Source organism: Lupinus angustifolius, chromosome LG03 (assembly GCF_001865875.1).
Source record: "Lupinus angustifolius cultivar Tanjil chromosome LG03, LupAngTanjil_v1.0, whole genome shotgun sequence".
In the NCBI taxonomy this organism is placed as follows: domain Eukaryota; kingdom Viridiplantae; phylum Streptophyta; class Magnoliopsida; order Fabales; family Fabaceae; genus Lupinus; species Lupinus angustifolius.
The window spans coordinates 25,766,082-25,792,162 of record NC_032011.1 but is presented as its reverse complement, the minus strand read 5'-3'; the positions used below and the strand labels follow the sequence as shown (position 1 = coordinate 25,792,162).

The following is a 26,081-nucleotide window of genomic DNA, read 5'->3' as shown; positions in this document are numbered from 1 at the left end:
AGTCATTGGATGTTTTTTGTGTGCAATTGTCAAATATGTTTTTCTTGGGCTGAGGAAAAGAAGAAAAAAATAGAAGTAATAGAATGTATAGGAAAATGAAATAGTACTCATAAATTGATAGAAAAGAATATGTGGGAAAGTTTATGATAATTATTAATGAGATAGGTTAAAAAAGTTGAATGACAATATAGATAGATATTTTCCCTATTCATGATAATCACTTTACAATGAGTCTTATAATATAATTTCCAAACAAATAAAGGACAAGAACCATGTGGAAAATAAAAACTTAGGGTGTATATTATTTGCTAAATTGGTGAGGGACAACACATTGTTGTGATCTCCATAGAAGATGGTGACATATGAAGGAGCATGATAGTAGTTCATTACAACTTACTTATAAAACCATAATATGAAGATAACTAGAGTAAGATAGTTATGGTTAAACCCATATATCTGAAGTGCAATCACCACCAGGATATCTCATTTCATGTGCAAGGGAAGGACCATCAGGTTCAGCTCCAAAATCCACAAAGAAGTTTTTGTTAATCTTCAACCCACCCTTTTCTGTATCAACATCTATCTGTATTATGTGTGACCCTTTCTCTATAAGGCTTGGATAGAATTGTTTATCCCATGGACTAAACAGTGAGTTTGTTGCATATAGTCTCTTCCCATCTAAACTCAATTGAATCATTTGAGGTCCCCCTCTTAACTTATTCCCCTGAAAAAACATTATTGTGGTTAAGATAAACACTCTTCAACATTGAATCAGTTACTTCACTTGGTGTTGTAATGTAATAACATCATAAATCAGTTACTTCAGTTGGTGTTGTAATGTAATAACATTGAACCATTTCTCTTTGAAATTATTCACAGAATTCGTCCAATAAGTCGATATTATAGTAGGATTATTACTGACCTGAACCTCTGGTACATCGGATTGCCAAGTTTTACCATCATCATCTACAACTACGACAGGACTTCCTTTATGGATAAGTCCACCAACCCATACTTGACCGGTAAGTACAGGATTTTTAACGTCCTCGATGTTGTACTGTCTTATATCCCCGTGAAGCCAGTTTACGAAGTACAGAAACCGATCATCAAGAGATATCAGAAAATCGGTTATAAGCCCTGGCAGTTCAGGAAGAATCCAGTTTTGCACTTTCAGTGACTTTACTGGTATGGAAAGCTGCGAAGTGAGCTTAATCTATTAGTATTATTGATAAAAGTAGCTTTGTTGGAGTAAATGAATACATATGAAGTGTCCTTTATATATACCTCATGGCTCCAAGATCCATCATCCGTCTTGAAAAACCGAATTATGTTACTTGACAAGGCACTTCCAACGAAACCCGTATCTTTAGAAGGATCATGCAGGAACCTTATCTGAATTTAGGATATATTAGTCAAAATGGGGGCATTTGGAAGAGCTTACAAAGTGCCTATTTGGGCTTACGAGAACAAACATAGTTAAATCACATGAATATATGAACAGGCTGCACATACAGAAAAGTTGAAAGCAAAAACAAAATTTTAACTTGGTTGTTACCGAAGATTATGTTAAATAACTTGCCTCTAATGGTAAAAGCCCTTCATTACCAAGGTCCAGTGTTTGTCTCAGTTCGCCCCCAGGCCAGTTATATACATGGAGATGTCTCCCGTACAATCCATCGGAGACATGCTGTAAGTTGAAGCCTTTGGTAAAAGCCGCAGGAGCACCCCACGATGTGCTAATCATAGTCTTATGCCGCGGTTGGTACCAAAAGTCATACCCATATAATGGACCTTGCCCTGGTTTCTCCCATCTAACCATTTTGAAGCAACACATGAAGTACCATAATTAAAAAATATGATGTTGAAATGTGAACTGTGCTATTTGAATAAAATAGTTCTAAGAATAACTGGTGCCAACGATTAATATCATGTCATATAGTTGAAGAAATATGCACCTATGTGCTCAATAATTGTTTAATGATTCCATGTAAAATTAACAAAATCCTAGACATTTCAACGTTCAAGTTGATTTTCGATATATGACTGAACTTCAAAATAATCAATGAAAACTAAAACATCTAACAGCAAATTCAGAAGCAAGTGCATGGCGATACGAATCAGCAAATAGATATTTTTTGTACATGCCAACATCCATTCTTGCAATTCTGAATCTAAGATATAAAAGTCTACCTTCCTTTAACATTAAACTCTGAATCAAGAATAAGAAACCCGATATCTTTAGCATTTCCATCTTTATCTCCGAGGCACGAGATCATTATCTCACCAGAAGCAAGGCAATGAGATGTGTGTGGAAAGGCTAATCCAGTCTTCTGGAGTATATCCTCAGGCTCAACAACTTTGTGCAAAGATGGTGCTTTTGGATTTGTTTTTGTATCGAACACATGTATTCGACCTGATCTGAAATATAATAAAGTAGACTTTATAAACTAATGAGTCCACTGCAAAAGAAAGACACTTAGTAAAAAGTTGATATCTTTCATTATAGTTCATGGGATCCAACTTCTTATCACAAGTCTTAATACTTTATGGTCCACAAATTATAAAAAATAAACCCAAAAAATATAGGATATACTTGAAAGTAGAATCATTGTGGAACATATAAGTATGGTTCTATTCCAACCAGGTAAAGCAAAATTGCAAATTTTGCAAACTAGTGTTGTTATATCAAAAGAATCATAAGTAAGCATGCTTCTGCTATTCTTAGTCTAGTTTTGTCTTTGTTTTCCATTGTAATTATCAATGTAATGCCATTTATATTTATAATGTTCAATAAAGATGATTGTTCAGGCACTTACACCAGTGCAGGCGCGATTAAAAATCGGCGTTGTGCGGATGGATCTCCATGGCAAGAACTGCAAGAATTCCAACCAGTATGGTGCAATTCGTCGCCTATATTAGGCACTGGTGTCCTGTGAATCACTTTTGAATAAGTTGGGGAGCTTGGATCTACATCCACTGTGGCCAGATAATCAGGCTTATTAATTCCTGTTCCTGAAGTGTTTTGAATCAACAGTTTCAAATCATTAAATTGCACATGTTTTAAGGGAATCAATTATAAGAAATCATCAAAACTCAACTATTGTATAATAGTTCAAAAGTTCGATTCCTGATAATGACAGTTTAGTTCATTATACCAAAAAAATTCCATACCCTATTTATAATGGATTATATCATATCTCAGAATCACTTTTCCTCAATCATATGAAACATGCATAAATCTGTTCCTATTATAATCCATTATACATTTAACTGTTTCTAGAAATAAACTCTCTTTAATAGTTAATACTCGAAATTTGATACATGAAGGTTGTTAAAGAATAATTTAATCAACATGATAAAAAGAAAGTTCAGTCCTTCAAGATATCATTTAATTTTCCACAAAACACAAGACAAAAAAGTTTAATTTTTTTGTAACAATATAAGACAAACATAACACTGTGTCTAATTAACCCTCAAAAGAAATCGAATTCATAATAAAAACATAAAAAAAGTAAGTTGAATCCAGGTTCAACATAACATATTAAAAAGCTGGAATCTTTGTAACAAAATAAGACACCCCATAAAAACTTTAGGTGTCTTATATGATATTAATCAAACCATAAAATGAATTAGCATATAATAAATAATGGTAGAAGTACCTGTATAAAGAGCAGTGACATAAATCAGAGATTCTTTGGGACCAGATATGGCTTCCAAAGGAGAAGCATAACCTGGACCTGATTTGCAGCAAACATTCTGAGTACCCATTACTCTCTATCAAAGATTGATTCACAAAAATAATTTGGCTAAATGAAGAACAATATAGAGAAAAGACATGCAAAAACAATAAGAGATGAGGTTTATTTATAAAGGAGAAACTGTATTATGTACTAAGTCAACAATTTTGTCTTTGTACATAGTCATAAAAATATCATGGCTAGGGAGGATGTCCATTAAATTATGTGTCATGGAATTGATAACCCATTTATTTCCTTACATGATTCATACATGTGTCCACCACAAAATTTCTAAACCCAACAAAAAAAAATAGAAGGAAAGAAAGTTGAAATAACTAAAGGTAATGGAAAATGATATAATTTTATAGTTGTTTCGTTTGAAAGAAAAGTGTGTGGAATTAAAGAGATTGAATTTTTTGAATACAAATGATTTTTTTGTACCATTGAGAATATCTCCTTACTCAAATGTCCATTTAATTTTATTAATACATGATTTAATTAGTGAAGTTCAATCATTATACGATTATCTTCTTTGTTTCAATGAGGGATACAATATTAAGTGTATGGTGACATATTAATACCGTTGACAAATCCTATTGGAGATTCGAGTTCAATTTTTTCTTCCTATTTTTAAAACTAAATGCATAATTAATTGGACTGATGCATTTGGACTTATTTTGTTCCAAATACATTTAGGCTTGTTTCCTCCTTCTGTTTACAGGACAAAAAGCAGACTATTTTTTAATAAGTTTAGGATGATGTATTTTGATTTACTTAAAAACCTTATAATATAAGATACTTTTAAGTAAGCTAATACTTTAGAGTTTAGACAAATTTTTTTAAGCAGATAAGACCTATGCTTCTATATGCTGTATATGTTCCAATTGTTTAAGAAAGAGTTTGAAATGATTTATTTTCACTCTTATATATACATATATGTAATTTTAAAAACAAATTATAATATGATAAAGTAATTAATTAAGATTAGCCTGTTGACAGCACTTCGTGTTGATCGACCCGCATTCTTATTTTTTGATATAAAATGTATCATCTTCTATTATAATATTTGAGAAAACAATTTAAATATAAGAAATGCAATATATGAACTCAATGGAAAGACAAGATATAAATAAGAGAACAAGAGGAAGATTAATGATATAATATAAAAATGAAAGGAATGGAAGTGATGTATGGAAGTTTATAGTAGTTATTAATTAGAGAGATTACAAATGATAAATTTAGAATATAAAAATTATATCATGATAATAGTTATTACTTGTTTTGACTTTATTAATAGTATACATACATAATTTCTATCGAGAATGATTAAAGGGTATATACAATTATTTCATTATATATGTGTATATTTAGAAATCTTCGCCATTAAAAGGGAAAATGATCAAATAAAATAAATTTAGTTATTAACATATATTTAGAAATCTTTGCCATTAAAAGGGTAAATGATCAAATAAAAAAATATTAACATATATAGCAGTTATTGTAATCAAACAACATAATTGAAAATTCATTACCAAATAAATCTTTTAAAGAAAGATTTGATTGATAAAAGTTACATGATCCACTTAGGTTGAGAGTAATTATTAAGAATAAATTCATCTTAAAAAAATGACCCCTAGCTTTGTTGGGACTCAGGTGGACACAACTGCCTCATTTTTCCTCCAAATTTATTAAATCTTTTTTATTTATTTACCTTTATTTAAATGATGTCTTCAAGAAAATAGTTATTGGAGCTCATATTTTTTTTAGATTTTTAACTTGATAAATATGCATTCTAAAAATTATAAATAATGATAAATTATTTTACATATATAGATGTTGATATTGCTTATATTAATATTATAACTTCAATTGAGTTTGTAATGATTTTACACTTACAAAACAGATTATGAGGATTAATGATTGCATTTGTCAAACTTTATAGCAAAAGTTATAATATCATAAGAATTTTTATAAATTATTTAATATTGATAACATATGTATTTTATTTGCAAAAATGTATTTCAATGAGCAAGTTAAGATTAAGTTGAGACGTCAACTTAAATATTTTATTGTTGATTTTGTTAGTCATTCATGTTGGAAAAATTCCCAATCATCTCTGAATTAAGTATAAGTTTGATAATTTGAGAAAAATAAATGCATGTTATTTACTTGATTGAGTTATTCGTGTTATCTTAATTATTATGGTTTAACCACTACAAAATTTTCAACAATTAAGACAATTAAAAAAAATTATAGAGTAAGATAGAATATAAATTTCTTATAGACAACATAATAATTTATATTGAAAAAGAAATAACTAATTTTTTTTACCTCTAATTCAATCATCAATGAGTTTAAGATATGTTAAATGAATGTATATTTTTCTTTCAAGGTCTTTAATTGTTGATTATTGTTATTTAGAATTAATATGTTATTTTCATATTTTGAAACATGTATTTTTCATATTTTTTACTCATCTTAATTATAAATTATAATTAAATATTTTTGTTCTTCCTAAATTTTGCATCAAGATTCGTTACTGATGTCATTGTTATTAATATCTTATTGGTTATCAAAGTGTCAGTATACAAGTATGGTAATATAGTAGTTTACTAATTAAACTACATATACTAATGAAATTAGGTATACATATATATTAGAGTGACATTATTGCTTAACAACAAATAAATAATTTTATTTAAATTATTTGTTAAAATAGAATGGATGACTTGGGGATATACCGTATTTTACAAGTATAAGCAAAGATAATGGTTAGATGTTTAATTCTCTATAGTAACGTTTTGGTAAAAATGAAGTCACATACTTTCATATATATTTTATAGTTTTAAATAAAAATTGGTCATTATATTTAATACAGTTTAAATAAAAATGTATTAATATGACTGAATTTGACCAAATTTAATTAATATAATTATACGATCAGTATAAATTTTGTACTATATCAGTATGGAGATCGTTTCACCGTTATTCTGATGAACAACTATGCTTCAGCTTCACTCTCTCCCTCTTGTACCATGTACTTATTATCAAATATATGTATGTGAGTTTGCACCGTAAAGTAGCATGATGCATGTTAGCTTGTTTGCACTATTTTATTCACTGGGAAAATGAATTGAAAGATATTCAATCCTTATCTCCTTATCCATGGTGTATGATATTATTCTCAAGAAGAGAAATGAGAAGCAACTATTGTTTTTATCTATTTGACAAAAGAGTTTGTAGGGTCGAGGTGTCGTGTTAACATGGAATTTAAGTTTGATTTTTTAAGCCAAACTAACGCTTAAAAGGACATATCAATCTCCATCTTATTTATGGAAGTTTCAATAATCAATACTCTTTTGACTTGACATTGATAATTGTATAAATTAACTTAGCGTGTCCTCAAATTCAGGATTATACGGATATGGTGAAGATTGAGTGGAAGGACATGCATCTAGTTCCTAGCCTTAATTATACTTAGAATTATTCTCTTCAAATAATTATCACTTTGAACTTGATATTATAACACCTAAACTTGGATAAAAAATGTACTATTGGAAACACATTTATCCATGACAATAAATTTTCCTTGATATATAACATCTAAAATTATGAGTATTTTAACTTAAATCAATATCACAAATTGGGCTTCCTTCAAAGAGGATAATAATAACATCTAAAATATCCTCAACATATACATATCCCCTTAAATAAAAAATAAAATAAATCTAAAGAAATCACAATCAGTTATTAAGAACTATATATTCAGCTCTTTTAAGCCCCAATTGATTTATCCTCCACAATACAACAAAAAACATTCGCTCAATTCGAACAAAGAGAAATAGAAGCTAAAAACATTCCTAAATCCTAATTATGTTATAGAATGTAAATTAAATACAATGCAAATATAACACAATTTCACATCCATCAATATGTCAATAGAGTATTATGAATGCCAAAATATAAACTATATATAATAAATATATATGTAATATATTTTGCTAAAGAGTTCAACCATCAACCTTAAAATGTCTTCCCCATAGTTACTCTATGTAAATAGGCTTTTAAAAAGTATTGGCTTATTATTCGTGAGGCTTGGCAAGGTTGAAGCCCTTTGTGCAATCTGGCTATTCTCAACAATAATATGATCAAATCAGATTCTAGACATCATGCTTAAAGAGAATATCCACCAACTATTATGCTAAGCCTTGTCACACATTGTTTTCCAATAAACCTGTTCATATATAACATTAACAAAAGAAAAGTCAAACAAGAGAGTAAGATCCAAATATGATATCATAATGTGAAATTATATAGAGAATAACATTAAAATGTTCCAACACATAACACAATATATGATTAGTCAATGTCAACCATATACAAATGATGTATGAATTTATTGTCTTATACAATGAGATATTCAATTTGAAAATTAAAATATCTTTTATGCGATGCTTATGCATATCAACCACCAATCTCCATAAAAATGTCTAAATGCCAAGTTCCTACTAGGAAAGCAATCGAAGTCATATTTTCTTAACAACGACAAGTAATAATATGTAGTGTTTTCCGTTACCTCTATTAGAAGTGCTTACATGATAAGCCCAATCCACTTCAAGAGGCCTCTTTAATATACATAGGGAGTTAGAGACTACTTAATTTATGTGTAGACTATCCTGATTATTTGAGTTATAAGATTGGACCCTCACTGGACCATCTCACCTAGGAAATCCCTTAAGGTTTCTTGGTGGATCACCATCATTGTCACCCCTATCCAAATCCATAATGATATTTCAATATGTATCTTTCCATTTTCACCAACTCTAACTACAAGAGTGCAATGCATGCACATCAACCGAAGTTAGCCAATGCATTAAGTATTTTAGTCAAGGTTTAACCAATTTTTATTTTAACATGTATCACCTGAGTCATTCGTCTCAACAACAATTTATTTTTATCATCCCAAGCCCAAAAGATGAGTTCAAGACGATATCTTAGTGATCAAATATCAATTGGAAAAACCTTAAATCTCATTACACTTTCAAGTGTATGAATAACCATATACTATAAAAAAAATCCAACGTTACAAAAAATATAACTTAAATTAGTTGTCTAAGCCTCAATGCATTTTTTACTATGCATGTCCTCAAGATGAGCTCAAGATGGTAACTCAGTGATGCAATATCAATAGGAAAAGCCACATAGATATTATATTTCAATTTTGTGATTAGTCATATGCTCTCAACAAACTCCGCTGTTCATCTTTATTCATCAAAGGAACTTAAGGATGTCCATATTTTATCAAACAAAATATTTTAGAAGGTCTTATTTCCAATTACACATAAACTCAAGATAGTCATATTTTCTTCTTCTCTCAAAATGCTAACTCTTACTCTTCTCTTGTTTTACTCGTCACATGCTAGTCACTAATTTTCCTTCTCCCATAGATTCATCGATTTTCCAATCTCACACTTAATATTTATTTTTAATCCCGATATAAATTCTCTCATACCTTTCACAACTAACCTATGATTTCCTCAAGACCACTCAACCCCCAGTTTCACATCAATATATTTTTAATACCAACACAATAATCAACAACATACTAATTTATATTTGAAATATTTCCAAATTACAATCTTATTACAAACAATACAAAATATATAATAACAACAAACTATAAAAACTAACCAATAAACAATAAGAATATAAAAAAGTATCAATTATCACAAATTTTCACATGCAAACAAATATAGTTATTTAACATCTTTTCATGATGATATAATATTATAGCTGAGTACCTTGCGTTATAGTAAATATAAACAAATTGATAAACATATATTTTCAACAAATCATAACATATATGACACTATGCATCGTCATAAAAAGAATTAAGGACTCTTACATGAAAAATATTTTCCCTTGGAAGTACCCTAATCTATGAGATCCTTATACTTTAGCGGGCATCATAAAACTTCAATGTAATACTCTAAAATAACAATGATCTTCTATCTCACTTTATTCATAAGTTCAACACTATTGCACTATCATGGACATCAACACTAACATCTTCTTGATCACCTAGAATTAAGATGGAATATCATCAACAATTAGTGATTGAGTATGATCGAACTCACATGTCGAATGAGAGAAAGATTAAGCTTTACCATATGTATAATTTTTTATTTAGACAAATAGGATATGTGGAGGTCATCTGTGTGTAAGACAAAGATGGAGTACTGTGACCCTTAGGCAAAATAAAATATTTATGTAGAGAGATCGAACAATCATAAGATGAATTCAAGGAGTGAATATAATTGTTACTTTCATTGTGAAGAAAATATGCAAAAAAAAGTTAATAATGGTAATCGAAGGAAGTTGGATAAGCACGTCCGAGGTATAAGAGATTATATATTAAATAAAACAATAAGGTAGAGCAAAAGATAGATAATATCATCAATATATAGGTATAGATAAGGATTATTAGAATAATTCACCTAGAGAAAATAAATACAAATATATAAATAATAGATACTAAAACTATAAGGTGGAATTATATACAATATTATTAATTATTAAATAATAAAATAAGTATTGTGTAACTCAGATTAAAGGATATAATTTAAATTAGAAGGAAATTAAAAACATGTTCATAACATCATTATCTTGAATAACTAACAAATAATTTCTAGATAGTTATAAGAACAACAATATAAAGACATATATTTCTATATATAGTTAAACATGAGGGAATTATATATTTTAATTATACATATAAAATAGTAGATAAATATATATAATCTAATTTTAAAGTGATAATATATATAATAGCAATAAGCATTATTAGTATATTATAGTATATAAAGATAGATATATAAAAGTGGATATTATCATCATCATATTTTACTATAAACATTATGATAATTTTAACTAATTTAAACAAAAGTCAAAAGGGAGATAATTTATAATATAAATAATATAGGTGATATTACTTGGTATACTATTATAAAAAATAAATATCAATAAAATATATTTGATGCAAATTCTTATGTAGGTACTTTTAAAATTATGGATATTTTAATAATAATATTTCAAACTTAAAATATATTTTAAATACTATGTTTGATACAAAAAATTATTTTTAAAAAATATAGATTTTGAGTTAACCGATAAAATAACTTATTTTAAATAAACAAAATATCATAAACCTATTGTATAATCATTTATACAATGTCCATCTAAAAACTAATTAGATATTTAAATATTTATATATCCAGTACTACTAACACACAATAAAAATAATAAATTGGGGGTGTTATATGGCAATTTCCATTCTTAGTCTTGTAATACTAAATGTTGAGCGGCCTTTAAAAAAATTGATGACAACCACACTCAATTTTTATTAAATTCCTTAACGTGTTTTTCATTTTCTTAGTAATTTTTCCAATCAACCTTCCCATATATGTAGAAGAATACAGTGTAAGGATATTTGACATACTATTAGGTAGTTATTGGATTTGGAGTCATTGAGGAAAGATGGTTCCATATATTTAATAGTTATAAATTATAAAAAAACTGAAATAAAGTAAAAAATATTGAAACTAGCAATGAAAAGGATTAAATTAAAATAATTTATACTTTATGAATAATTTGATCATAATTTTTATTATAGACAAGATCATATACAAGATTGATCTACTGCAAATTATGGTAACTTTGAAGGATTACAAACTTGGGCATCCTTAATTAGCTAGAAAGACATGATAGAGTTGGAATACATGAATAGCTTGACCCCTCAGCTTTTGTGCAAGATGCATATACCTCATTTCCTGAAGAATCAGATGTTATATTAATATTCTCCATTACAATACCATTGCACCCTATGTTAACGTCACAACTTAGGTTGATTACATCTTCAGATGATGAGGTACCACTTATATTACGGTAAGTAATATCACTCACTTCTACTGCTTTCCCATCGTTATTATTAATGAAATGATGATCTTCATATTGTTGGTTAATAATCACAGGATTCTTAGTATCAACAAGTATAATATCTTCAAATGTGATCTTCCTAGCATAGCCACGTCCTCCCTAATTTAAAACAATACAAAAACATTAATGTAACCAAGTCGTTTTTGAAAGAATACAAAAACATTAGAGTAACATTTGAGCTTAAATAAATGGATTCATCAAGCATAATAGTTGAATAGTAATATTTCCATGCCACTTTTGTTTTAGGTAATTCTTAAACCAACCACATAATCATCCACAATTTATCTTTTAATATTATGAGAATTGGTTCTTCAATGTATAATTATATAGTAAATTTAATAAATATTGTGGATAAAAACTTATGTAACATTATTATTTCATAAAGTTAGTGTGATAAAAACTATGGGTAAAAAAAAACTTACAACCCATGTCTTGATTCTTGCTCCATTTGTTGTTCCAGTAAAGGTGCAATTTTGAACATGTATTTCTTCTACTTCATCATAAGCTCCATTTTTTCCCAAACTCCCAATACTAGGATTCAACAACACATCCAAGTGAGAGTTAAAGTTTTTATATTTAATCGAACTTTATAACAATTAAAAAAATGAATAGAATACATATTAAAAAGCTTAAGCTTACCTGATCCCATGGCCAGGTCCACAATAAACATTACTTATGTTGACGAATGAGGTACCACCATTTATGGCAACGCAATCATCACCTATTATAAATAATTTATTAAAATATACAAATATTCAATAACACATTCCATTGTCAACCTTATGGATAATCTACAAATCGGTCATTTTGAATCATAAATTAATTAGCGTTAATGTTTGTTACTTATGGAGAATTATATAGGAAGCTTTTATTATGAACTTACCAGTTTCCATTGTAGAATTCAGAATGATTATGTTTGTAGATTCCGAGATATCAATTCCATCAGTGTTTGGGCTATCCTCAGGTGCAATAATATGAAGATTGGATATGTATGAACCATTGCACATATTTATGCTTATATGGTTTTTCGGGCTATTAATATGTGTCAAATCCATAAGATTTAGATTTTCACAACGATGAAAATTTAGAGCCTGCACATGTTATAAAAAAAAGCCAACTATATCATTCATTCCATTGAGTTTTTTAGCCAAATGAAAACAATTTAAAATAAAATAGAAGATATCTAGGGTTATTTTCAAGAATTTCAATATTTGATCAAAGTTTATAACATTGATTAAATATTTAAAGAGAAATGTTGTAGATAGTATAAGACTTACAGTGGGTCTATAACTTGCTTTGTCACCTTTATATTTCCACCATGGAGAACCTTGGCCATCAAATTGACCTCCTCCTTGAATGAAAAGACCATTTATTTGTGAGAACTGAACCCATATGTCCTTATCATCATCATCATTTGGCCATTGCCATTCTTCAATACTCTTTGGGGCTACGATAGTTCCCTCAACCTGCCAATATTCATTATATTTTTCTCAACTATACCTTTATACTAATTATACACTTTATTATGTAGAGAAAATAATATTATTATGATAAAGTAGAGAGAGAAATGACAAATGAAAAATAAACACAAAGAGTTCAATTGAATACCATTTAGATTAGTAAATCAAACTTGAGAAAAATTTAGCTTTAGGCAAATTTTAATGTTTGTACATTTTAAGGACATGTAGTATTACATTAATATTCATCTCAATATATGGAGAATTGAACAATTTTGGATTTTTGTAAAATTTGGTTTATAGATCTATATTGCATGAATTTTGATTTGATTATATTTGTTTTAAATAAAATGTTTTCAAGGATATAGGAGTTGATATAATTTAACTTGTTATGAAGAGATACATCATCCTACAATTATTAAAATGTGATCTTCAAAATTTACCTTAACTATAAGGGTTGTAGGGTTGCAAGGACCCTTAAATTGTATAGGCTGCAACATGAAAGTTTTCCCATTCGGTATAAGAAGTGTTGAGGTGACCTGATCAGAAGCATCACACACGTCTTCCCATGCTTTCAAAAAAGCCTTCACAAATAATTTTAAACTTTGTCATATTATGATTAATATTATGACATGCATGCATTTTATTTTGGTAATTAAGAGACAAAAAAACATTGATTTATCAAAATATTATTGTATGTTTGTGTAAATCTCTCATACATTAAGAGTAGCACACCAATTAAAATAAAATATATATTCACAAAATTATAATTATATTAAGAAAATAATGGAAGGGACAAGCATACTTGTGAATCATCTGTGTAGCCATCCCCCATGGCACCATAATCACAAACGCTGACACTAAGAGCTATAGAAGGTGTTATTTTAGCACACAAGCAAGCTGAAGAAACTAAAAGAAATAAACGGATAGCAAATAAGCATTTCATCTTTGAGGTAAAAAATTATATGAACTCCACTTATGCCACTATAAGCACTTATGAAATCTAATAGATAAGATAGGCTACAATTTATAAGTCAAGTGAAAATTGGAGAATCATAGCAATTTAATTACAGTATTGATATTTGATGGGAAAATTGTAATTAAAAATAATGGTATTTGATGACTTCACCCAAAATAATGGTATAAATTATAATATTGATTTACTTGCCTAGCTAAAATTAATCAGTTTTAAAAAAATTGAAATTCATTATTGTTTTGCACTTTTGGGAGGATAATGCATGCCCCACACAGAAAGTTCATATAAATTGACTTTGGAATTTATAACAAATATTTTATCCATTTAATCGGGTATACATTACTACTAGCATTAACTAAAAAGATGTATTTTATTTATTACTTAGATTATTATAATTATGAAAATATTTTTTTATTATTAGTATTGGTTATTGTTGTGACTCACTTTTCCATTGATCATTTCCAACTTGTAGATCTGTTTTAACCTGATGACTTAAGGACGAGTCCGACTCGCTCAAATAAATAAAAAAGGATAGATCCGATTAAAAGGATAGACTTGTCATCAAAAAATGATGGGTTCGGGTCTATGCACGGGTCACTCGGCCCGTCCCTTATAGTTATATATGAAAAATAGTTGAATAAGTATTTATCAATACCCATTATGTTTAGCGCACATAACTTAAATACATACAAGCTCACACAATATATTCACATCACTTATCATGATCTTTATTCCTTACCTTTTTTCATTGTTTAATTCTACTAGATAGTGAATGACTGTTGTGACGAGAGGGAAGGACACTTCAACACTTAACAGTTAGTTATTGTATTCGTTTTATGTGAACTTTTGAATATTTGCATATTGATGTTATTTCAGTTCTCATGTGTTTTTTGTCATTTACAAGAATACTCCAGTTTATATGTTGATGTTTGACAGTTTAAATTGTTCTGAAATTTTCAATGTCTTCTATAATTTTCAGTCACTTGATTGTGATAATTTTTAGTTTGAATGATGCAATTTACGGTTTGTATTTTATATACTGATGTATGTGGGATGCAAGTTTTTGTAGAGTTTATATACAGATTGTGACAAGTTTGATTGTGCATGCTTAAAGATTTATGAAAAAAAAATCTATGTTTATCATTTTGTCTTTTTCCAACCTAGACTTGTCTCTATCTTGACCCATCTTATTTTAGATTCATCCCTCACGCGTCTCATCCTAATTAGGGATGGGTACGAGTTCACAAATTGACCCGATCAATATTTAGGGATGAGTGAGGGACACGCTTAACCCATCACAACCCGTCCCAACCTGTTCCACACTCACCCCTAATGTGACGTAGAAAGATGTAGAATATAATTTTGGGTACACATCTACTGTCCCATAAATTGTACCACAACATGTGTCATTAACTATAATTGGTCAGAAAAATAATTAATTATTAGTTTTTAAACTTACAAATATATTTTTTCAATTAATCATAGAATTGTGGTACATGTAGTGTTATAATTTATGGGACAGCAGATATTATCCCATAATTTTGACTACTCCTAAATGAGTTGGAGTAGCTACTATTAAAACAAAATTGTGAGTAATAATTTTTTTTTATAACGTTGATTAAGAATCAAATGGTAAAAAGGAATAAATATAGTTCAGAGACAAATAAAAATAGTTCAAGGACAAATAAAAATTATAGCTATATGATAAAAATAATACAACATTTCTAGAGACATCCAATAATAAAATGTCAATGCATTAAAACTTAAAAGTAATTTAATTTAAAATAAATATAATATTTTTTTTATCGACAATAAATATAATGTATTGACATCTTATTAGTGAATAGCTCTCTAAAATGATGCCTTGGGTTTATCTCTCTGAAAATACTATTGATTTTAAGAAAAATAGCTTAATTCAAAAAAAGAAGTTAGAGATAGGAAAGAATGTGGGAATCCCACTTCCTTGACAATTCAACATTTATAGAAATGTTACTTTGTTGTCAACATTTCTTCCAATAAATATGTATCCAAACAATACAAGGGAGTCTCATATTTTGAAGTGAGATTATATATGAGATTTTCGGGAATATCCATTAATAGCTTCTACCAAATCACCACTAAGAGATTTCTTATCACTCACAACAACAAGTAGGAAAATAACTATCCATCAATATAATAACTATCAATCAATAAATCATGTCTACGTTTTAGAGGAATATTTTAAAATAAAGTGACAACTTATTATTGACTAAAGTGATGAATATTAATGTAAAGTGACATGATTTATTCATATAAAGTGATTTTGGAATTTATGACATATTTTTATCATTTAATCGGATGTACATTACTACTCGCATTAATTAACAAGATGTATTTTATTTATTACTTTGATTATTATAATTATGAAAAAATAATTTTTTTATTGGTTATTGTCTCGACTCGTTTTTCTATTGATAGTCAATTATGTGACTTCGATTTTTATCATTTAATCGGATGTACTTTGTTAGTGTGAGTTATGTTTAACCTTGTATGTGATAGGAAGCGCCGTTAATGTATATATATTCCACAATGTAGCTTTAAATATACGTTGTTGAAGATGACATAGTAACAACGTTTTCTTAGTTATGCGTTGTTGATTTTACAACATTTTAAATATAAAAAATATTAATGGTTTAGTTATTATGCGTCTCTTCGTTTATTGAAATATTAATGTTTAAGTAGTTATGCGTCACTTTGTTTCTTGAAATATTAATGGTGAGTGATTATGCGTCTCTTTGTTTCTTGAAATATTAATGGTTGTTCATGTATAATTCATCAGTAAGAGTAATTTCATGTTCTGCTTTGTATATTTTCTTTTGTCTCCTTCATATTGTCTCCTTTTATAATTTCCCATGGCACCTAAGGAGATGAAGATAGGAGGAAGAAAACACAAATAACCAAAAATAGAGCAATACAAGACAAAAAGAAAAACAGGAAATTTGTTAAAAGGAATAGAAAAAAGGCAGACAATAGATATCAACAACTCGAAGTGTTAAAAGTGCTAAAGTTGTACTGTCGAGAACCCTATATCAGAATCATGTGAAGAGGGTTTTTAATATCTTTTGATTTGACAAATTGACCTAAATTTTAGAAGGAAAGTGGTTGTTACACAAGATTTGCATGAGATAAAGATTTAATCCGCAGATTATTTAGTTCATTCATCTACCAAATTATTTAGTTCATTCATCTACCAAATTATATAGTTCATTAATTTCTTTCATTGTAATCTACCAAATCATTTAGTTTAATATCAAAATCTTGTCAATGAGGTCTTTAACATCTTTTGATTTGGCAAAATGACCCAAATTTTAAAATGAAAATGGTTGTTATACAAGATTTGCATGAGATGAAGAATTAATGTTCAAATCATTGAGTTTATTCATCTACCAAATCATTCAGTTCATTAATTTCCTTCATTGTAATCTACCAAATCATTTAGTTCATTATATTGTCATCTACCAAATGATTTAGTTCATTATAATTTATTTTGACACTTTATTTGAATGAATAATGAACAATTATTTTGGATGTTAATTTCTATTTTTTTGTTATTTATATGAATCGAATGTTTAATATTTTTGCAGTTCCATATTAATAAACACAATAAGCAAATTAACAAAACTTAATAAACACAATAAACAAAACCTAATATACACACTAATATGGTAATTTAATTCATGGCAACTTCGTGTTAATTAACTTATTTTCATGTTATATGTTGACGCGTAATATAATTTGTTAATTTAACAAGCACATAATTAGCAATACGCTGTTAATTTAGAAAACGAGTTCAGTTTAACAACACATAATTAAGATTGCGCTGTCAATTAGATTATATTCAACAGCGCAAAGCTGAGATAGCATTATCGTTTAGATTCTGTTCAATAGTACATCATCCAGGAAACGATGTTGATGTGTTCATAAAAAATGAGTAGTAAACAGTTGGATACACAACAACAACATAACCCTTAAGAAGTGTTACTGAATGTGTCAGTACAACAGTGCTACCGTTAATATACGCAATTGAAGAAGTCAATACAATAGTGTTATTGAAGATATCAATACCCTTAAGATGTCTTATTAACAGCGCAATTGACGGAAAGCGTTGTTGAATTGTTACTACAATTTAAATATCTAAAAGATGAATCATTCCCTCTATGCTCTCAAACTTAATCAAAAAGAAATCTCATACTCTCAGAAAACCCTCATACTCTCAGAAAACCCTCATACTCTCATAAACCTAAAAAACTCCATCAATGGCTTCCCAATGTGGTGATCATGATTTTCACAGTGGTGACGAAACTACTCCGACGCTACAAGACAAACAAATCATTGCTAAAAAACGAACTCCATGTAGAATGACTTCCATGAAGAATATCATTTGGGCAAGAAGTAAGGATGTGAAGATAGAAACTCAATGGAACTCAAAAGGCCAATCATTAAACTCGAAGGGTGGCAACTCATTAGTAAGCTACATTGGGGTCGTGATTACGCAAAATGTGTCTCTAACATTCAACAAATGGACCGATGTTGGGTTGAATGTCGTGAAGGAGTGTATTTGGAATGAAATAACACTAAGTGTATTTTTTAGCTTGTGTGTTTTTGCGATTTCATGCAATGTACGTATATGCATGTATTTGCATTCAATGTACATATATGTATGTATTTGCATGCAATGTATGTATATGCATGTGTTTGCATACAATATAATGTATACGTGTTTAAATTTCAATTAACTTTTGATTTTGGTGAGGAGCATAAGGATTATATCCTTAAATCGGCTGGCAAGGTTCTCCGACAATTTAGAACCGATGCTGGAAAATGTATCACAGATGCTGATAACAATGTCAACCTAAAACCTCCAAATAAAAATGCAAATGTCATTGAAGAAGAGGATTGAAAGACTTTTGTCACCCTACGCACACAAGACGAGTCTTTCTTGGTAAAATCATGTTCTTTGTATTGACTTTATTCTTATATATGCTTTTACATATACATATATCTGATTGTTGATTTTAATGTTGTTTGTTTTTGCAGAATGTAAGTAATGAAAACCGCAATAGACATCTAAGCCTTTGTATCCATACCGAGCTTGTTGGTGTGTGCTGTGGGTATACTCCTTATGGTGAAGTATGATAGTTCTTTTGAACTAGGATTTTCGGAATAGACAATTGTGGTAGCGATTGAGGCTTTCCAAGGACCTCCAAGGTTCAGTTTGACTGAGTATTGAAGAGGATGGTTGTTGGTGAACTTTTGTGTGGATGTTCCAATATAACGAAAGACTTCCTAGCAATAGGTGGCGTGTTCCATTTAATGGCGGTACGGGAAGCTGCACTACAAGTTTGGAGAGTTAGGCTATTGGTAAAGTCGTCAAGGATACTCAGAAGGTCTATGTTGTAGATGAGCAGTTAAAGAGAATTAGACATTAAATAAGGTGGAGTCATATATTCGCTAAGGTGGAGATTCTTGTGTAGATTTCCTAATGAGTGAAATATTCGTCCATTTCAATCAAGGTGGAGATTGTTGGGGATGCTTTAAATATGTTATTGTGTTAGTCCCACATTGTCTAGTATTGGAATAGAGTAGAGTAACCAATGTTATATATTGTACTCAAGTCCTTATTTTAATATGCACATGATATAAGTACCAAAGAGAAAGACCCCATGGGCAGGTAGGCCTATGGGTGTGCTAGGGTTTGTTATCCTTATTCTCTAATAATATCTTTGTAGCCGCTCAGCGCTCCCGAGGACGTAGGCACAATTGGCTGAACCCCGTTACTAAATTTTCTCGTTTCTTATGTTCTATTTATTCTATGCACTTTATTTGATTGCTTGTGGCCAACGCTGCGCAACGATCGCTTCCACTGCATCAACAAGTATTATATTCAATTCTTAGGTTATGAGTAGATGTGAGCATGGTTTGAACGGATGTTGAATTTGTTGCGGCAGAAACATATGAGGGCTGGTGCATGGTTGGACCAAATTCCAAAAGAAAAGTGGAGTCAAAACATATGTCGTCTACAAACATTTTTGGTATGCAACAGACTGATGACAAAGTTGTGATTGAGGATGTTGATGAAGATGACGAGCATGAGGATGACGAGGATGAAGAGGAGCCTTAGTTGGCAACACGTGGTAGATCGAGAATCTCGCAGCGGAATGAACAACAATTAAGAGGTCAACCATCAAGAAGGATAAAATCACCTCCATATGCCACTTCTTCACAAAGATATTATAATAAGTTTTTTGGGATTTAATAAATTAAAATTTTAATATTGTAATAAGTTTTTTTAATAATATTAGTGTTCAGCAAAGATATTCATGAATCTGTGCAGCTAGAGTTGGATATGAAGATAAATAAACAAAAAATTATACAAAAAACTCCTATACAATTGGCGATTAATGTAGGGTAAAAAATTCACAAAAAACTCCTAACAATGGACGATTTAGGTGAGGGCAAAAAAAAGTTAAAAGCACAAAAAACTCCTTTAGATTTGCCGATTTAGGAGTGAGAGTAAAATAAAATGAAAAACTCCTACCCACATGCTGATTTAGGAGTGAGAGTAAAATAAAATGATAAACTCCTATCTACTTGCCGATTTAGGAGAGAGGGTGTGGAAAAAATAAAAACTCTCATTGGGGAGACGAGTTACATGAAATAATAAAAAAGAATATTCATGCACGGTTGCCGATTTATATTGGTGCATGAGAAAGAAAAAAAGGAAACAACCATAGCGTAGCCGATTTACATAAAGTTATATTACTCTGACAATAAGCACAAAAGTTGCACTACTATGGTAAGTTTATAGTCAAACTACACCATATCAGTAAATTTACCTTTGTTATGTGTCCAAAAACGCTGGTCAGTTCCCTACATTGAGTCAGCGCCACCAAGCCTTTGTCGTTGAGCGTGGTCATTTTCCACACAAAGATGATGTGTTATGCAAGCCTTAATATGTGGCATTCTCCCGTTCATCAAGGTTCAATGTCGGACACACATATGTTATTGTCTAGGCTAGGCTCATCCTATTATGAGCTAAGCTAAGCAGCTCACATGCCTAGCCTATGCCCTTATCCTTGCATCCATGGTTATACCTCCTACATCTCATCTCAAAGAGATATTTATTAAGATTTATCGACTTTGAGAGATTTTAGCAGCATAGCTAATGATCATCCTACATCTCATCTCAAAAGATATTTTGTAAAATGATTAAAACTCACCTGCTTTGATATATTAGAGCAACAAAACTAATGTCCCTACTTCATCTTATCTAATAAAGATGTTTATTATAATTTATTTGCTTTGAAAGACTTGAGAAACATAATTAATATTCTCACTACATCCTATCTCAAAGAGATATTTATATATTTTACTTATCAACCTATCTACTTTAAGTGTGTGAGGTAAAAGATAGTCACATAAGCAAATTGTATCAAGAGTGCAAGAAGAAGACATTAGATGTCAAAATTACTTTAATTCATAGACTAATTTAACATATTTTAATTCTAAAATAATGAATTTATGCATTTATAATTGGAGTTTTGATTGCACTAATCTTTTGAATTGAGTTTCCATGACCTTTCCGGACACTAGAAATGTTCATCACAATTATAGGGATTGGTTTTCTAGGATATCTGATCTAATGAATTAGTTATGGCTAGTACCCACTGGTTTTGTCTGGAGATTGGTCGAGTGAAACTAAATGTAGATGGAAATTGTAAGTATACTTTATCAAACTATTGGACGACGAGTTATCTGCAATCATGGTGGAGGCATTGGCTTTCAAGATTCTATCTGGTAAATTTGGAATTAGTTCTCTCATCCTAGTAGAGTTGTTTGTTATAGAGCATGGTCTTCGGTGAGCTTGGAACTAGGGTCATCGTGTTATAACATTAGATAGTGATTATCTTGAAGTAATCCATATCATCACTAAAATGATGTAGATTCATTTGCAATATCTAACACAAATTGATCTTAACATCAATAATTTGCTTAACAAAAATCAGGATTTTCGTATGTAAAATACCTTTAGAGAGAGATGATGGCAGATCAATTTCATGGTCAAACTAAATTTGCGCCTCAATCTATCTTCAAAGTTCTAGGACTACCATCAACTAGAGCCCTCAACTTCCTATAGATGGACGTGTCATGTATGCTTTAGTTTCTATTTATTAATCTTTTCATTGAACCCATAAAAAATTCATCCAAGTGTTTTTCATTTTCTTAGTAATTTTAGCCAATCAACCTTTTCATATACAAGATTATGGCGTAGGGACATTTGGCATTCAATTTTGTAGTCATTGGATTGAGTTATAGAGAAAAGATGGTTCCTTACATTAAATAATTATAAATTATAAAAATCGAAACAAATCAGAAAATATTGAAACAAGCAATGAAAATGATTAAATTAAAATAGTTTATATTTGTTGAATAATTTCATCATAATTTTTATTATAGACAACATTGCATAAAAGATTTATTATAGCAAATTCTAGCAATTTTTAAGAATTACAAACTTGGACACCTTTAATTAGAAAGACATGAAACACTTAGAATACATAAAGAGCCTCTCCCCTATGCTTTTGTGCAAGATGCATATACCTCATTTTCTAAAGAATTAGGTGTTATGTTAATGTCCTCCATTACAATATCATTGCACCCTATGTTAAGGTTATAATTCAGGTTAATTAGATTCTCATATGGTGAGATACCACTTGTATTGTGGTAAATAACATCACTTACTGCCACTACTTGTCCATCATAACATTTTTTTTGTTCCATTCTAACAAGGGTGCCCAACACTACCTAAGTTTGGTGTACCATATTTTCAAAGGAGAAACGTGTTGTATGGATCTCATTAAAGGTTGACAAAGTCATGCAATGATAATAGTTGAAATATCTAAGCATACTTTTGCCTATTAGTAATGATAGACACCACTTTCAAACTCTGTGAACCTGCTGGATCCACTATACTCACTCAATCTTTCTTTTGTGGGAACATTTGAATGAACAAAACCTTCTTTAAAAGAGAAAATAATAGTAAATGAGTTTTATATATTATGATTGTTTCATAATTTTCACTTATTAAAAGAGAAAATAATAGTAAAGGAGGTGGGTTTATGCACTTACCACAAAGGTAGGTAAGACCATTCAATTCATTATTATCAAAGCAATTAAATCCTTGCTCGTCTATTTTAGTTTCACTTTCATAATCATGTATCCGTTATTTAATGAATTAAACAAACACAAAAATGTGGAACACAAAGTATGATAATAGAAGGTTGAATTAGCAAAACATAAATGAAAATGATAACCCACACAGCCCCAATCAAAGCCTTATTCAAAAACCCATTATTTGGTCTCATTTCTGCAAAGACCAATAGATTTGTTTTTGCTCTTACCCTCCCAACCCAATGGAATAAAACATCCAACAAAAATATCATAAAACTACCACCCTACCACAAATCTGAAAATAGTAGTAAGAAAAAATCCAGTTTAAGATAAAAATGAGTCTTGTTTTCCCTGAGTATGATCATCAGTATTCAGTACCTATAGTGGAAAGGCTTGTATGGACCCTCAACAGGGACACTGATATAATCAGCTTGGTCCTTGCTAAGCTTGGTGAGTCTAGCTCCAAGCTTTCCAAGGTGAAGTGCAGCAACCTTCTCATCAAGATGCTTAGGCAGAACATAAACCTTCTTCTCATACTTTCCAGAAGTCTTCTCATTCCATAACTCAAGCTGAGCAATAACCTGGTTGGTGAATGAACATGACATAACAAAACTTGGGTGTCCTGTTGCACAACCCAAGTTCATCAAACGACCCTCTGCCAAGATAATGATGCCAGTGTTGGTCTCAGGGAAGACCCACCTATCAGTTTGAGGCTTGATGGTGATGCGCTTGATACCAGGGTGTGTCTCAAGACCAAGCATGTCGATTTCATTGTCAAAGTGACCAATGTTGCAAACAATGGCATTGTTCTTCATTTTCTTCATGTGATCAAGCATGATGATGTCTTTGTTGCCTGTGGTGGTAACAAAGATATCAACTTCAGAGACAACATCTTCTAAGGTTAGAACTTGAAGACCTTCCATTGTAGCTTGAAGGGCACAGATTGGATCAATCTCAGTTACTATGACACGAGCACCTGCTTGTTTCAATGCAGCAGCACAACCCTTTCCAACATCTCCATATCCAGCAACAACTGCTACTTTCCCAGCAATCATAACATCTGTCGCTCTCATCAGTCCATCAGGGAGGGAGTGCCGGCATCCATACAAGTTATCAAACTATTATCACAAATATTTAGATCAAAAAACAAACTTTGTTAGACCCAAAATTCAATGACTTTAGATGTAGATGTAGATGTAGATCTAGCAATGGAGCAAAGATCTGTGATCTACGTCTCAGATCTTGTCAGATATGTTCTCCCGCACTAATGATAATGAAGCAAAAACAGCAATAAGAAACCTATGAGACATTATCTAGAACAAACAACAGATCTATGTTTATAACAATGGTCCTTCACATGCAATCTGATGATGAAAACAGGGGAATTCAATACCCAATACAAAAAACATATACATGCTTGAGATTGAATTCAAAATACTAGTTAATAAATTTAAAAGTAGATATTAAGATTAATATTAGGTAAATGGGCAAAGATCCAGTGAAGTTGTTAGCAAAAAAGAGTATTTCCACATAGATCAGAGATGTATATATATATATACCTTGCTCTTGGTGACAGAGTCATTGACATTGATAGCAGGGAACAAGAGAGTTCCATTAGCCTGCATCTGATACAACCTCTTAACACCAGTAGTTGTCTCTTCAGAAACACCAACAACTCTATCCTTCATCTTATGATACCTCTTAGGATCAGTCTTCAACCCATCCTTTATAATAGACAACACAATCTTAAACTCAGCATTATCAGTTGAATCAGGATCAGGAAACTGACCAGTCTTCTCAAAAATGTCCTCAGCCTTAACCCCTTCATGGATCAAAAGTGTTGTATCACCACCATCATCAACAATGAGGTCAGGGCCACCACCAGGACCCCAATCAAGGGCACGCTCAGTACACCACCAATACTCTTGAAGGGTCTCACCCTTCCATGCAAAGACAGCAGCACTATCACGTGCAATAGCAGCAGCAGCATGGTCTTGAGTGGAGAAGATGTTGCATGAACACCATCTAACTTCAGCACCAAGGGAAGTGAGTGTCTCAATGAGGACAGCAGTTTGGATAGTCATGTGAAGGGAGCCAGTGATCTTAGCTCCTTTGAATGGCTGAGATGGACCAAACTCAGTTCGAGATGCCATCAAACCAGGCATTTCAACTTCTGCTAGCTCTATTTCTAGACGACCAAAGTCTGCTTGGGACATGTCCTTCACCTTGTATTCACGACCACTTGTGGTTTTCTCTACCAACAGTGCCATTATTGAATGTTTCTGTGAATGAATCAAGACAAGAGAAGAGAAGAGAAAGAATGAAGTTGTGTGTGAAGATAGATGTGAGGTGAAGGTGGGTTTAAATAGGCTTTTAATGTGGAAATCAATGGCTTACATGTTTCATTATCCACCTTTCATTTCCTATAACTTTGCCACTCTCCAAAACTACACTCCTTATTTTCACTTTTCACTCTTCATCATTTTGTTTCTCATTTTTTTATTAGTGTAAGTGGAGGACCATGTCTTCCTTTTTTTTAGCCGTATAATTTTGTTGAAATAATTTAATAATATTTTGTTGGATCTTGAGTTTGAGATCTAGTTGTTGTGAATTTGTTATTCCTTTTATGAATATAAAAACAATAATCGACTCACTTGTGTTTGTCCCTGCCTTAATGATTTTGCATGTGACATGTGAGAGAGCCTC

General features: G+C 30.5%; 3 protein-coding genes across 3 annotated transcripts; all 3 read right to left on the bottom strand.

Moving 5' to 3' along the window:
- LOC109344111 (selenium-binding protein 1-like) lies at positions 276-3,841 on the bottom strand. Its single transcript, XM_019582736.1, has 7 exons — positions 3,660-3,841; positions 2,817-3,012; positions 2,191-2,418; positions 1,580-1,811; positions 1,285-1,392; positions 923-1,195; positions 276-724 (listed from the first exon to the last, which is right to left on the bottom strand). Exons 1-7 carry the CDS (start codon positions 3,766-3,768, stop codon positions 443-445), a joined length of 1,428 nt encoding a protein of 475 aa, XP_019438281.1. The 5' UTR covers positions 3,769-3,841; the 3' UTR covers positions 276-442.
- Positions 11,106-14,148, bottom strand: LOC109342635 (probable polygalacturonase At3g15720). Its single transcript, XM_019580579.1, has 7 exons — positions 13,995-14,148; positions 13,633-13,773; positions 13,010-13,198; positions 12,616-12,823; positions 12,372-12,453; positions 12,155-12,263; positions 11,106-11,831 (listed from the first exon to the last, which is right to left on the bottom strand). The coding sequence occupies exons 1-7, from the start codon at positions 14,133-14,135 to the stop codon at positions 11,484-11,486; spliced, it is 1,218 nt and encodes a 405-aa protein (XP_019436124.1). The 5' UTR covers positions 14,136-14,148; the 3' UTR covers positions 11,106-11,483.
- Positions 23,515-25,677, bottom strand: LOC109344107 (adenosylhomocysteinase). Its single transcript, XM_019582730.1, has 2 exons — positions 24,935-25,677; positions 23,515-24,493 (listed from the first exon to the last, which is right to left on the bottom strand). Exons 1-2 carry the CDS (start codon positions 25,643-25,645, stop codon positions 23,747-23,749), a joined length of 1,458 nt encoding a protein of 485 aa, XP_019438275.1. The 5' UTR covers positions 25,646-25,677; the 3' UTR covers positions 23,515-23,746.